The sequence below is a fragment of the Cetorhinus maximus genome, chromosome 13 (assembly GCF_964194155.1).
Source record: "Cetorhinus maximus chromosome 13, sCetMax3.hap1.1, whole genome shotgun sequence".
NCBI lineage: Eukaryota > Metazoa > Chordata > Chondrichthyes > Lamniformes > Cetorhinidae > Cetorhinus > Cetorhinus maximus.
Genome location: NC_135891.1, coordinates 44833035 through 44847013, shown reverse-complemented (window position 1 = coordinate 44847013; position 13979 = coordinate 44833035). Strand labels below are relative to the sequence as shown.

Below are 13979 nucleotides of genomic sequence, written 5' to 3'. Positions count from 1 at the left end.
GGAGGGCGGGGCAGAGGGATGGAAGGTCAGGGGCGAGGGGGATGGGAAGGCCGGGGGCGAGGGGGATGGGAAGGTCGGGGGCGAGGGGGAGGGGAAGGTCGGGGGCGCGGGTGATGGGATGGTAGGGGGCGAGGAGGAGGGGCCGGTCTGGGGCGAGGGTGATGGGACGGTCGGGGGCGAGGACGGTCGAGGGCGAGGGGGAGGGGACGGTCGGGGGCGAGGGGGAGGGGACGGTCGGAGGCGAGGGAGATGGGGACGGTCAGGGGCAAGAAGGGTGGTGTGGGGTGCAGGGGATCTGGGGGTGGGGCGGGGTGGAGGACGAAAGGAGGTGGAGGGACGAAAGGAGGGGGAGGGACGAAAGGAGGGGGGAGGGACGAAAGGAGGGGGGGAGGGACGAAAGGGGGGGGAGGGACGAAAGGGGGGGGAGGGACGAAAGGGGGGGGAGGGACGAAAGGAGGGGGAGGGACGAAGGGGGGGGGGGGGAGGGACGAAAGGGGGGGAGGGACGAAAGGGGGGGGGAGGGACGAAAGGGGGGGTAGGGACGAAAGTGGGGGGAGGGACGAAAAGGGGGGGAGGGACGAAAGGGGGGGGAGGGACGAAGGGGGGGGAGGGACGAAAGGGGGGGGAGGGACGAAAGGGGGGGAGGGACGAAGGGGGGGGAGGGACGAAAGGGGGGGAGGGACGAAAGGGGGGGGAGGGACGAAAGGGGGGGGAGGGACGAAAGGGGGGGGGAGGGTCGAAAGGGGGGGGAGGGTCGAAAGGGGGGGAGGGACAAAAAGGGGGGAGGGACAAAAGGGGGGGAGGGACGAAAAGGGGGGTGGGACGAAAGGGGGGGAGGGACGAAAGGGGGGAGGGCGAGTGGGGTTGGGAGAGGGCGGGGGGGAAGGGAGAGGGCGGGGGGGAAGGGAGAGGGCGGGGGGAAGGGAGAGGGCGGGGGGGAAGGGAGAGGTCGGGGGGGAAGGGAGGGGGCGGGGGGAAGGGAGGGGGCGGGGGAAGGGAGGGGGCGGGGGGAAGGGAGGGGGCGGGGGGAAGGGAGGGGGCGGGGGAAGGGGAGGGGGCGGGGGAAGGGAGGGGGCGGGGGGAAGGGAGGGGGCGGGGGGAAAGGAGAGGGCGGGGGGAAAGGAGAGGGCGGGGGGAAGGGAGGGGGCGGGGGGAAAGGAGAGGGCGGGGGGAAGGAGAGGGCGGGGGGAAAGGAGAGGGCGGGGGGAAGGAGAGGGCGGGGGGAAAGGAGGGGGCGGGGGGAAAGGAGAGGGCGGGGGGAAAGGAGAGGGCGGGGGGAAAGGAGAGGGCGGGGGGGAAAGGAGAGGGCGGGGGGGAAAGGAGAGGGCGGGGGGGAAAGGAGAGGGCGGGGGGAAAGGAGAGGGCGGGGGGGAAAGGAGAGGGCGGGGGGAAAGGAGAGGGCGGGGGGAAAGGAGAGGGCGGGGGGAAAGGAGAGGGCGGGGGGGAAAGGAGAGGGCGGGGGAAAGGAGAGGGCGGGGGGGAAAGGAGAGGGCGGGGGGAAAGGAGAGGGCGGGGGGAAAGGAGAGGGCGGGGGGGAAAGGAGAGGGCGGGGGGGAAAGGAGAGGGCGGGGGGAAAGGAGAGGGCGGGGGGAAAGGAGAGGCGGTGAGGGATGGGAGGGGGAACAGGGGAGAACCCGGCGAGGAGGAATAGTAGGGGGAGGGGGAGGGGCTGGGGGAGGGGGCTGGGGGAGGGGGAGGGGCTGGGGGCAGGGGAGGGGCTGGGGGAGGGGGAGGGGAAGGGCTGGGGAGGTGATGGGGAAGGGGCGGGGGGAGGGAGAGGGGGAGGGGAAGGGGCGGGGGGTTGGGGGGAAGAGGGGGGTTGGGGGGAAGAGGGGGGTTGGGGGGAAGAGGGGGTTGGGGGGAAGAGGGGGGTTGGGGGGAAGAGGGGGGTTGGGGGGAAGAGGGGGTTGGGGGGAAGAGGGGGGTTGGGGGGAAGAGGGGGTTGGGGGGAAGCGGGTGGGGGATCAGGGGGTGGCTGAAGGGGGCTGGGGGATCGGGGGGTGGCTGAAGGGGGCTGGGGGGGGGGTGGCTGAGGGGCTGGGGATCGGGGGTGGCTGAGGGGGCTGGGGGATCGGGGGTGGCTGAAGGGGGCTGGGGGATCGGGGGTGGCTGAAGGGGGCTGGGGGATCGGGGTGGCTGAAGGGGGCTGGGGGATCGGGGGTGGCTGAAGGGGGCTGGGGATCGGGGGTGGCTGAAGGGGGCTGGGGATCGGGGGTGGGCTGAAGGGGGCTGGGGGATCGGGGGTGGCTGAAGGGGGCTGGGGATCGGGGGTGGCTGAAGGGGGCTGTGATGGGGGGGTCAGGGGAGAGCAGGGCGGGGGTCAGGGGAGAGCAGGGCGGGGGTCAGGGGAGAGCAGGGCGGGGGTCAGGGGAGAGCAGGGCGGGGGGTCAGGGGAGAACCGGCGAGGAGGAATAGTAGGGGGAGGGGGAGGGGCTGGGGGAGGGGGAGGGGCTGGGGGAGGGAGAGGGGGAGGGGAAGGGGCGGGGGGAGGGAGAGGGGGAGGGGAAGGGGCGGGGGGAGGGAGAGGGGGAGGGGAAGGGGCGGGGGTCAGGGGAGAGCAGGGCGGGGGTCAGGGGAGAGCAGGGCGGGGGTCAGGGGAGAGCAGGGCGGGGGTCAGGGAGAGCAGGGCGGGGGTCAGGGGAGAGCAGGGCGGGGGTCAGGGGAGAGCAGGGCGGGGGTCAGGGGAGAGCAGGCGGGGGTCAGGGGAGAGCAGGGCGGGGGTCAGGGGAGAGCAGGGCGGGGTCAGGGGAGAGCAGGGCGGGGGTCAGGGGAGAGCAGGGCGGGGGTCAGGGGAGAGCAGGGCGGGGGTCAGGGGAGAGCAGGGCGGGGGGTCAGGGGAGAGCAGGGCGGGGGTCAGGGAGAGCAGGGCGGGGGTCAGGGGAGAGCAGGGCGGGGGTCAGGGGAGAGCAGGGCGGGGGTCAGGGAGAGCAGGGCGGGGGTCAGGGGAGAGCAGGGCGGGGGTCAGGGGAGAGCAGGGCGGGGGTCAGGGGAGAGCAGGGCGGGGGTCAGGGGAGAGCAGGGCGGGGGTCAGGGGAGAGCAGGGCGGGGGTCAGGGGAGAGCAGGGCGGGGGTCAGGGGAGAGCAGGGCGGGGGTCAGGGAGAGCAGGGCGGGGGTCAGGGGAGAGCAGGGCGGGGGTCAGGGGGAGAGCAGGGCGGGGGTCAGGGGAGAGCAGGGCGGGGGTCAGGGGAGAGCAGGGCGGGGGTCAGGGAGAGCAGGGCGGGGGTCAGGGGAGAGCAGGGCGGGGGTCAGGGGAGAGCAGGGCGGGGGTCAGGGGAGAGCAGGGCGGGGGTCAGGGAGAGCAGGGCGGGGGTCAGGGGAGAGCAGGGCGGGGGTCAGGGGAGAGCAGAGCGGGAGTGTAAGGGTGTCGGTAGAGAGCAGGGCGGGAGGGTAAGGGAGTCGGTAGAGAGCAGAGCGGGAGTGTAAGGGTGTCGGTAGAGAGCAGGGCGGGAGGGTAAGGGAGTCGGTAGAGAGCAGAGTGGGAGGGTAAGGGAGTCGGTAGAGAGCAGGGCGTGAAGGTAAGGGAGTCGGTAGAGAGCAGAGCGGGAGGGTAAGGGAGTCGGCAGAGAGCAGGGCGGTGGGGTAAATGAGTCAGTAGAGAGGCAGGTGGCTGCATGAGGGGATCGGTGGAGAGCAGGGTCAGAAAGGGGGTTGCTGGAGAACGGGAGAGCGGGGAAAGGGGTGTTGGAGGCGATGGAGGAAAAGGGGCGTTGGAGGCAAGGCGTGGGTTTTTCAGCACACCCCCCTTCTCAATGCCGGGTCCCTCGATGGGGCACCGAGTGCCTGTCATCGAATACCTCCCACAGGCAAATCCAACAAAGTTGGTTGGGCAGCCTTGAGGCACCACAGGAGACCCGTGCAAGCTCTGTTAAATTCCTGAGCCACCACTAAATTCCAGTAGGCTCAGAGATAATTGGTGTCAAGTGGCTTATCAGTGATCCTAATTGGCATCCTGTGGGATTCGCACCCCCGACTTAACTGAGGTCAGTTTTCCTGTTGCAGGTACTTCCACCTGATTCTCCCCAGCATCCTCCATCCCTCCCATTCCCCTCCCGGTTTGGCAGATTCCACTAAATTTTACCTCAGTTCTGGATCAAAGACATAGCATGCAACTAGCAAATTCTACTTCATTTTTTTAATAAGCTAAAGAATTAACTGTCTATGATAACCTCATAAAAAGGTCAAAAATGTATTAACAAGCCGCTATTAAATCTTATTCCCCTTTCGATAATTAGATCTGTGTCACACATCAGCTAATGATGAGACGTCTATCCAGTCCAAGGACTTCATCAATTTTGCAGTGAAATGAGAAGTGGGAGATGCAACCATGCCCTGGAAAAGATCCCATTAAAATCCATCATTCTGAGAACGTCCTAACCTCTTCCCCACAGAAACACAACAAATATCAGAAATTTAGCCACGTGGGGAGAAATGTTAGACCCAGATACCACAATTTGATGATGCTGCACACAAGTGTAACAGAGCACTACACTGCTGCACACAAAAGGTTTTAGAAATGCATCATGTTTGTTTCTAAAGGATTTTCTTAAATAACAATTATTTTACTTCGAAAGTGCCAAAATTACCATTTGAATAAACAGTTGGTACAAATCAAAATGACATTTAAACTCAAAAGTACTCTTACTGACTTGCCCAAAATGGTGGCTGGGGGATGGGAAGGGGGTTGGGAAAAGGTAGGCTAATTAACCTCACGTCTGGTTAATAAACAACCTGGTGTCAGATTTGCGGAAGAGGGTGTAGACAGACTTAACAAATCCAGATTTTTCTGAATTAAAGTGACACCTAGACAGCCAACCTTTCTGCACTTACATACGCAGCAACCTCTACCCATAAATGCACAATCTGTAGAAAAACTGTTTCATTTTACAAAGAACTCTTAAACATGCAGCTGCATGTAACAAACATCTGCAACTCCTGTGCTTTTGCACACAGAAAAAGAAATCGATATTGAATTTCAAATTGAAATGAAAAATTAATTGGTGTGAAAGTTATGTGCTTTCACTTACCTGTATTTATTATTCAGTAATTCCTAGTGGAATAAGAATCTGGACTACAGTTTCTTGCACAAATTAGGGTTTTTTGAACTATAGACTTTTACACCCATTACTATGTGCTGGTTATAATCAATGATTGTTCATGACATCAATTGTATTTTTACAATGTTATATAATTATTGTAAAATGTAAAATCTGCATCTCAGTGTATATATTCTAAAATAGGGAAGTAAATCAGATTAAAATAATTCAGATAATAATGTTTTCCCTATGCTGACTCTAGATAAAATGTCTCGACACTGTGTCCCTATTTATACCTAAAACCTAACAATCTTCAAGCATGACTTACAGCAGTTGATAAGCCTTTTGGAATTGCAGTCAGGAAGTCATAAAAAATCCGAAGGTCTTGGGTAGCAGAATGAGGAATGTCACCATACCTGAAGTACATAGATAGGCAGCTAATGCATGGGAATCTGAGCCTCAAGGGGCTAGGTTAAAGAGACTTCCAAAGGCTCAAATCAGAGACACCAGTTGTTGCATCCAAATCAGACACTCAAAATTGTCAAATTGACTCCTCTACAGGAATCAGACTTTATGGTACAGGGGCACCATGGAGGAATGCTGTGCTGATAACTGGCTTTGGTCCCTGTTAAATGATAATGCTATAATGTTATATCACTGCATACTTCATTTTTATCCCTTACTGTAGGCAATACAGTTAACAGGTTATAATGGCTATGGCAACTTGTAGGTCATGTTTTCAAACACTTTTTGCACAATTAAAAAAAGAATCATTCATGGGATGTGGGCATCATTGGCTAGGCTAGCATTTATTGCCCATCCCTAATTGCCCTTGAGAAGATGGTGGTGAGCTGCCTTCTTGAACCGCTGCAGTCCATCTGGTGTAGGTACACGCATAGTGCTGATAGGGAGGAAGTTCCAGGATTTTTACTGTTATAATGTTTTATTGTGCTTTGTGTTCCAGACAAGGGGGCTGCATGCTATAACACAGTAAATCTACATATCCATTTTACAAAGAACATTTTTTAATGGAATGGTTATTTCAAAAGCAAGCAACAATCTTGAACTTTAAAAGCTTATTTCAGGGTTTTGAATTCTGCATCTGATCTACACTTACTTTCAAACCATTATATTTTTCAACTTTCATATTGTGCAGCAATAAAATGAATCAGCAACATTTTTATACAATTAATTGGATGCTAAATGAAATAATTTTAGTAAGAAATAGAAATACAGTTTGAGTTTTTGGTTTATGATGTATTTAAACTGGTTCAGATTTCCAGTTGCGCCAGTTGCAGGATTTTGATACTATAGCTCAACATTAGCAAAACTGAAGCCATTAGCTCAGTTCTTGCCAGAACCAGCTTCCAACTTTTGTGGCCATTTGCTAAGGCTTAGCCCAGGTATTGCGCATTCTTACATAGGAACATAGGAGCAGGAATAGGCCATTTGACCCTTCAAACCTGCTCTGCCTTTCAACAGGATCATGGTTGATTGAGTTGTGGCTTCAACTCCACTTTCCTGTCTGTCCCCATAACCCTTGACTATCAAAAATGTGTCTAACTCTGCCTTGGATAAATTCAATGACCCAGCCTCCACTGCTTTCTGGAGAAGAGAATTCCACAGACTAACGGCCTTCAGAGAAAACATTTCTCCTCACCTCCGTCTTAAAAGGGAGACCCCATTCTTAAACTGTGTCCCTAATTCTAATCTCTCCTACAAGGGGAAACATCCTCTCAGCATCCACCCTGTCAAGACCCCTCAGGATCTTAATTGTTTCAATAAGGTCACCTCTCATTCTTCTAAACTCCAAAGGATATTGGCCTAACCTGTTCCACCTTTCTTCATAAGATAAACCCTTCATCTTAAAGCTCTGTTTGATCTCAAGCTTCGCTCATGACTAAGATTGGCTTTCTCTACCTTTGAAACATATGCCAATTAACATACTTCACCTCCTCTGCCCTTTCATTTGTGCCTTCATCACTTCAACAGATTTCTCAATTGGTCTTTTCAGTGACCACTCTACTGCCATTAACTGCAGCTAACCCATAACTCAGTCACCTGAGTCCTCGTACACCTCAGTTAGCCCTAGTGCCCAAGCAACCAAAGCCATAGGCTTGCATCAGTCTATCTTATCTGGGAATCCTCCAGCCAAATATCCAAATCAGCAACTTCTATTTCTGATTCCTATTTGTTCCATTACTTTTACTTTTCCATCGGCACCAGCTGATTTTTCTGTAATTGTACCCCAATGCTTTGTCTCCCCTTGCTGGAAAACACCTCTAAATACTTACCACTTAATTATGCTTGGGTTTTCCCAATTTCCTCCCTTAAATTCCTTATCCCCTGCTCAGTGCCCACCTTCTTCCATTGTGCAGCACTTGGATAGTGAATTATACTGTAGCTACAAGTCTGAAATCAGTATATTAGTACTGGGCATTAGTACATTAGTACAATCAGTACATTAGTACTGGACATCTGGACTAGTAATCCAAAGACACAGGGTAATGCTCTGGGGACCCGAGTTCGAATCCCGCCACAGCAGATGGTGGAATTTGAATTCAACAAAAATCTGGAAATAAAAGTCTAATGACGACCATGAAACCATTGCCGATTGTTGTAAGAAACCATTGCCGATTGTTGTAAAAACCCATCTGGTTCACTAATGTCCTTTAGGGAAGGAATTCTGTCGTCCTTACCTGGTCTGGCCTACATGTGACTCCAGACCCACAGCAATGTGGTTGACTCTTAAATGCCATCTGAAATGGCCTAGCAAGCCACTCAATTGTAACAAACCGCTAAAAAGTCACAAAAAAGGAATGAAGCCAGGTGGGCTACCTGGCATTGAACTAGGCACCTGAAACAACAACGGCAATCTCAGCCCTGTCGACCCTGCAAAGTCCTCCTTACTAACATCTGGGGGCTAGTGCCAAAATTGGGAGAGCAGTCTCACAGGCTAGTCAAGCAACAGCCTGACATAGTCATCTTCACAGAATCATACCTTACAGATAATGTCCCAGACTCCACCATCACCATCCTTGGGTATGTCCTGCCCACCGGCAGGATAGACCCAGCAGAGGTGGCAGCACAGTGGTATACAGTTGGGAGGGAGTTGCCCTGGGAGTCCTCAACATCAATTCCGGACCCCATGAAGTCTCATGGCATCAGGTCAAACATGGGCAAGGAAACCTCCTGCTGATTACCACGTACCGCCCTCCCTCAGCTGATGAGTCAGTGCTCCTCCATGTTGAACATCACTTGGAGGAAGCACCGAGGGTGGCAAGGGTGTAGAATTTACTCTGGGTGGGGGACTTCAATGTCCATCACCAAGAGTGGCTCAGTAGCTGTAGAGGGAAGATCTCCAGAGGAGATGAGGTCAGTGACAGTCCTGGAAACAATGGCTTGATGTTCGGGCATGATGCCACCACCAAACACATCTTCCCTTCACCCGTCCTGTCGGCATTCCATAGGGACCATGCCCTCCAGGACACACTGGTCCTCTCCTCCATCACCCCCTAAACCTCAACCCCCTCCCACGGCACCTTCCCATGCAATCGCAGAAGGTGCAACACCTGCCCCTTTATTTCCCCCCTCCTCACAGTCCAAAGGCCCAAACCCTTCTTGCAAGTGAAGCAGTCCTTCGCTTGCACTTCCCTCAATTTAGTCTAATGCATTCGCTGCTCCCAATGCAGTCTCCTCTACATTGGAGAGACCAAACGCAGACTGGGTGAATGCTTTGCAGAACACCTTCGGTCTGTCTGCAAGCATGACCCAGACCTTCCTGTCGCTTGCCATTTCAACACACCACCCTGCTCTCATGCCCGCATGTCTGTCCTTCGCCTGCTGCAATGTTCCAGTGAAGCTCAACACAAACTGGAGGAACAGCACCTCATCTTCCGATTAGGCACTTTACAGCCTTCCGGACTTAACATTGAGTTCAACAACTTCAGATTATGAACTCTCTCCTCCATCCTCACCCCTTTTTGATCCCCTTTTTTCAAATATTTATTTTTTCATTTTTATACATACATTTTTCCCCACCTATTTCTATTATTATTTTTAACATTAATTTCCATTCATTATTTTACCCCCACCTTTTAGCCTATTTTTCTCCTTGCTCCCACACCATCCCCTCCCCCCCACCACACCTCCACTAGGGCCATCTGTCACTGGTTCATCCTGCTTTCTACTCTTAATGTCACCATTAGCACCTCCTTTAGCCAGAGTCACCACCATTAACACCCCTTTGACCTTTTGTTTATGACATATTTTGCAATGTCTCCTTTGCCTCCACCTATCACTGGCCTTCTATCCAGCTTCACCTGTCCCACCCTCTTGTACAGTATATATTTCACCACATTTTTACTTTTCTTTAGTTCTGAAGAGTCATCTGGACTCAACACATTAACTCTTTCTCTCCACAGATGCTGTCAGACCTGCTGAGTTTTTCCAGCAATTTTTGTTTTTGTTCCTGACAAGATTATACAGTTTCCAAGGAGTTCAAAGGATTCCTGCCTAAGGACTTCTTAAACCAGATTTGCCATTACTCTTTAACTCCATGTATTGTCAAACTCAAGTCTATGAACAGCAAGTAAATATACTGCAGAAAAAAAGACAGGTTGATGTTCGGGTATGTAAACTCCTTATCATGACCAAAAGATGGACTAATATGATCCATCTTCCATATGAACATCTTCCTGTTTTGATAAAGATCTGCACATCAAAAACACCATCTGCTTCTTTCCACAGATACAGCTAGGCTGCTGTGTATTTTTCCTGTTTTCCAGCTGTATGAAACTGACTTTTCCAGGGGTCTCATACTACTCTCCTCTGGAATTCAGTGAGAAAGGAAGACTTGCATTGATAAGTAAACTATTGTTCCTCATCCTTCCAGACTTCTCTTCAGCCTTTGATTCTGGATGGGACTTTTCTTGTCTGATTCCATTTTTATCTATCTAATCATAGCCAGTGCAATATTTTCAATGGTTTCTCATGCCACTCCTACATCATCACATCTGGTGTCCCCAAGGATCTATCCTTGCTCCCCTTCTATTTCTCACCTACATGATGCCCTCATGTGCCAGGGCATCATGTATAATTAACATGATGTTAACATGTATCCCAAAAAGAAACTTGAAACAGCTGCCAAAAAGGTTTTTGCAATTTACATAGTATGACAGGAGGTTCTGAAATCAGTAAATGATGTCTCCGAATGCTTGTGATGATTTTATATTAAACATTTACTAAAAGAATAAAGCCAAAAAAAACACAATTACGCTTCAACACAAGAATGGCTTCACACAAGAAACAGTACTTTAAAGCAGCTCCGCATGATCTTAATTTAACTACCCTCAAAGCTAACCATCCCCTTTTCTGTTCAGCAACTATCCTTATAGATTTTAAAATCTATAGAATTCCAGTAATTTTTACCACACAGTGCCTTTTTGCCTTGGAGTGTCCTCTAAGGCTGACAGCACCTGGTTCTCTCGGTCTGACCTTGCTCACACTGTCTTCTGGGAGTTCTGACCAGCTATCCTGCTGTCTTCTGGGAGAACTAAGCAGTTCACCCCACCTAGGTTTCAGTATTTCCTTAACTTCCTTCCCTTTGATCTCTCTATTGTCTCAACCAGTCTCGTCAGACATGCTTTCTTTTCAGAATTGATTAGACACTTCTTTACTTCACCTCTTAGGTTTAAAAAAATGTAAACTAACCCTATTGTTATCTTAAATAAAAACAGAAAATGCTAGAAAAACTCAGCAGGTCTAACAGCATCTGTGGAGAGACAAACAAAGTTAACGTTTCAAGTCTGTATGACTCTTCTTCAGAGCTAAGAGCAGTAGGAATATGATGGAAATTATGCTGTTTAAGAGGGGTGGAATATTTCTATTTTCTGTTTTTATTTCAGATTTCCAGCACCTGCAGTATTTTGCTTTCATCCTATTTTTACCTTATTTACTTACACGTTTTTTACAACTTGTGTACCCCCTTTGAGCTAAAACAACTCAATTCAAAACTACTCCTGTTATTGTTTTATGTAAAATTCTGATTGAAGTTCATTGACATTTCAAAACCACTTCTTACTGTTGGTTTTTGACTCTTGCAGTCACCCTGGCTCTTACTCCAATTACCATATTTACAAACCCCCAACAGCCTGTTTTCCAGTGTATAAGAAATATGACAGTGATATTACCAGATGAAAAATATTACAATTTCCTGTTTTCTTGACAGCCTGTTTCGTATGTTTGTATCTAAGTGGTAAGTAACATTCGCACCACATAAGTGCCAGGCAATGGCCATCTCCAACATGAGAGAATCAAACTATCTCCCCTTGACCTTCAATAATATTACCATCACTGAATCCTCCATTGACCAGAAACTGAACTAGACCAGCCATATAAATACTGTGGCTATAAGAGTAGGTCAGAGGCTGGGAATTCTGCAGCGAGTAACTCACCTCCTGACTTCCCAAAGCCTGTCCACCATCTACAAGGCACAAGTCAGAAGTGTGATGGAATACTCTCCAACAGCACTCAAGAAGCTCAACACCATCCAGAACAAAGCAACCTTCTTGATTGGCATCCTATCCATCACCTTCAGCATTCACTCCCTCCAGCATTGATGCACAGTGCTAGCAATGTGTACCATCTACAAGATGTGCTGCAGCAATTCACAAAGGCTCCTTCGACAGCACCTTCCAAACCTGTGATCTCTAGCACCTAGAAGGACACAAACACCTTCAAGTTCCCCTCCAAGGCAAACACCATCCTGACTTGGAAACTATAATCACTGTTTCTTCACTGTTGCTGGGTCAAAATCCTGGAACTCACTTCCTAACAGCATTGTGGGTGTTCTTACAACACAGGCTGCAGCAGTTCAAGAAGGCAGCTCACCACCTCTTTCTCAAGGACAATGCAGGATGCTAGCCTAGCCAAGGACACCCACAACCCATGAACCGTTTTAGATATCACAGATATCAGTGTTCACCCAATTCTTTCTCTTGAGTATTCCCAATTAAACACCCCACAATTGGGGGCTGTGCCTTCAGCTGGTCAGTCCTAAGCTCTGGAATTCCCTCTCACCACTCTGCCTCTCTTTCCGTCTGTAAGATGCACCTTAAGACTGACCTCTTTGATGTTTTTGGTTGTCAACTGTAATACTTGGTTTAGTGTCATATTTTGCTTCATAAAACTCTTGTGAAAGCACTTTTGGGAATTTTATGATAAAGATGCTTTATTAGTATTTGTTGTTAATATAGCATCTTTCTCAACCTCAAGACGTGCCAATGGGCTTTCCGGGCATTTACAGTAAAGTGTGGTAACTGTTGTAACGTAGCAGCCAATTTGTGCACAGCAAGGTCCCACAAACGGCCGTGAGTTACTGAATGACCAGTTTTGTTAGTTGTCCCATTAAACATTGCCACTATTGCAAATCCCCAATAATGCTACAATTGCAGTATCAATGCAACCCCGAGATGTTTTACACCAGAAGAGTTACATAAATGCCATTTTAAGTCTATAAGGATTTCCAACAACTGCTGTATGGACCGGACCAGCAAGAACTAAACGATAAAACTATTGGATTGGGATGTGAGCCATTTTTGTACACCTTATTCTGACTATAATGCAATTAAACACAAATTACACCAAACCACAAACATTGTCTCTATGCCATTGTATTGATGTTTGAAATTATGGCTTTTACAGAGTTAAGCTGGGTGTTGAATCCATCAGGCCACCCAGAAGCGTCTCTGACTTAGTGCAATTACCTCCAGGCAGGGATCAGCTTTCAGACCCGCCGCCAGCTCCTGTGCGCCCTGCTGCATCACCCAGCCCTGCACCGGCCCGGCCATACACTCCACTGCCGGCCTGTCCACTGGCCCCAAGTCTGGGCTCCCGCTCCCTCCGGCCGGCCTGTCCACTGGCCCCGAGTCCGGGCTCCCGCTCCCTCCGGCCGGCCTGTCCACTGGCCCCGAGTCCGGGCTCCCGCTCCCTCCAGCCGGCCTGTCCACTGGCCCCGAGTCCGAGCTCCCTCCGGCCGGCCTGTCCACTGGCCCCGAGTCCGAGTTCCCTCCGGCCGGCCTGTCCACTGGCCCCGTGTCTGGGCTCCCGCTCCCTCCGGCCGGCCTGTCCAGTGGCCCCGAGTTCGGGCTCCCGCTCTCTCCGGCTGCTCGTGGCAGACACAGCTCCATCTCCTCAGCCATGAAACAGTTGGTTTCTGAAGAACAGCCTCCCGGCTTCTAGGCCGGTTACCTCGGCGACGGGACGAGCGCGTCAGCGCACTCGTTTGGCGCTACTGACCCTCCCATCCTGCAGGCGGCGCTAGGACCGCGTCCAGGAGCGGAGCGTCACCCTCCCACTCTGCAGGTGGCGCTGTGACCGAGTCCGGGAGCGTAGCGTCACCCTCCCTCCCTGTAGGTGGAGCTGTGACCGAGTGCGGGAGCGGTGCGTCGTCACCCTTCCACCCTGCAGGCGGCGCTGTGACCGAGTCCGGGAGCAGAGCGTCACCTTTCCACCCTGCAGGCGGCGCTGTGACCGAGCCGGGGAGCGGAGCGTCACCCTCCCAGCCTCCAGGTGGCGCAATGACCAAGTCCCGGAGCGGAGCGTCACCGCCCCCACCCTGCAGGCGGCGCAGTTTTCGCGCACTGCAAGCGTGGCGACACCTGGTGGTCGGAGGGCCGAACCGTACAGCACTCATGCGGGTGGGAATGATGTTTAAAACCACCGGGGAAGCTGCAACAGTTTCAAACTAGAAACTCCCAGCTTCCAGGGTAGAACCCAATTAATTGGCCCAAAAATTTCTGTGGCAGGCCAACGAACGGCGGTGTGGTGTTAGACTTTGCTCGTGCCCATCTAATGTGGACGATGCAATTGCGGGGTAGAGACATCCCTCTCCAGCGCAATATGTACAGTAAGTCCTCGTTTTAAGTTGTGGTCCCGTTCCTGGA

At 52.2% G+C, this 13979-nt stretch overlaps 1 protein-coding gene across 5 annotated transcripts in view; it reads right to left on the bottom strand.

Moving 5' to 3' along the window:
* LOC144688588 (biogenesis of lysosome-related organelles complex 1 subunit 4-like) overlaps nucleotides 1-13327 on the bottom strand; it is a 52465-nt gene extending 39138 nt beyond the window's left edge. For 4 of the 5 annotated variants that reach the window (XR_013578445.1, XR_013578444.1, XM_078555342.1 and 1 more), the window contains exon 1: nucleotides 12801-13327. Coding sequence is in view for 3 of the 5 variants with exons in the window: in XM_078555342.1 (XP_078411468.1) it covers nucleotides 12801-13235 (435 nt within the window). In the remaining 2 variants the exon portion in view is untranslated. The remainder of the gene's footprint in view (nucleotides 1-12800) is intronic. The other variant, XM_078555344.1, reaches the window with a different exon arrangement.
* Between the last annotated feature and the right edge of the window lie 652 nt (nucleotides 13328-13979).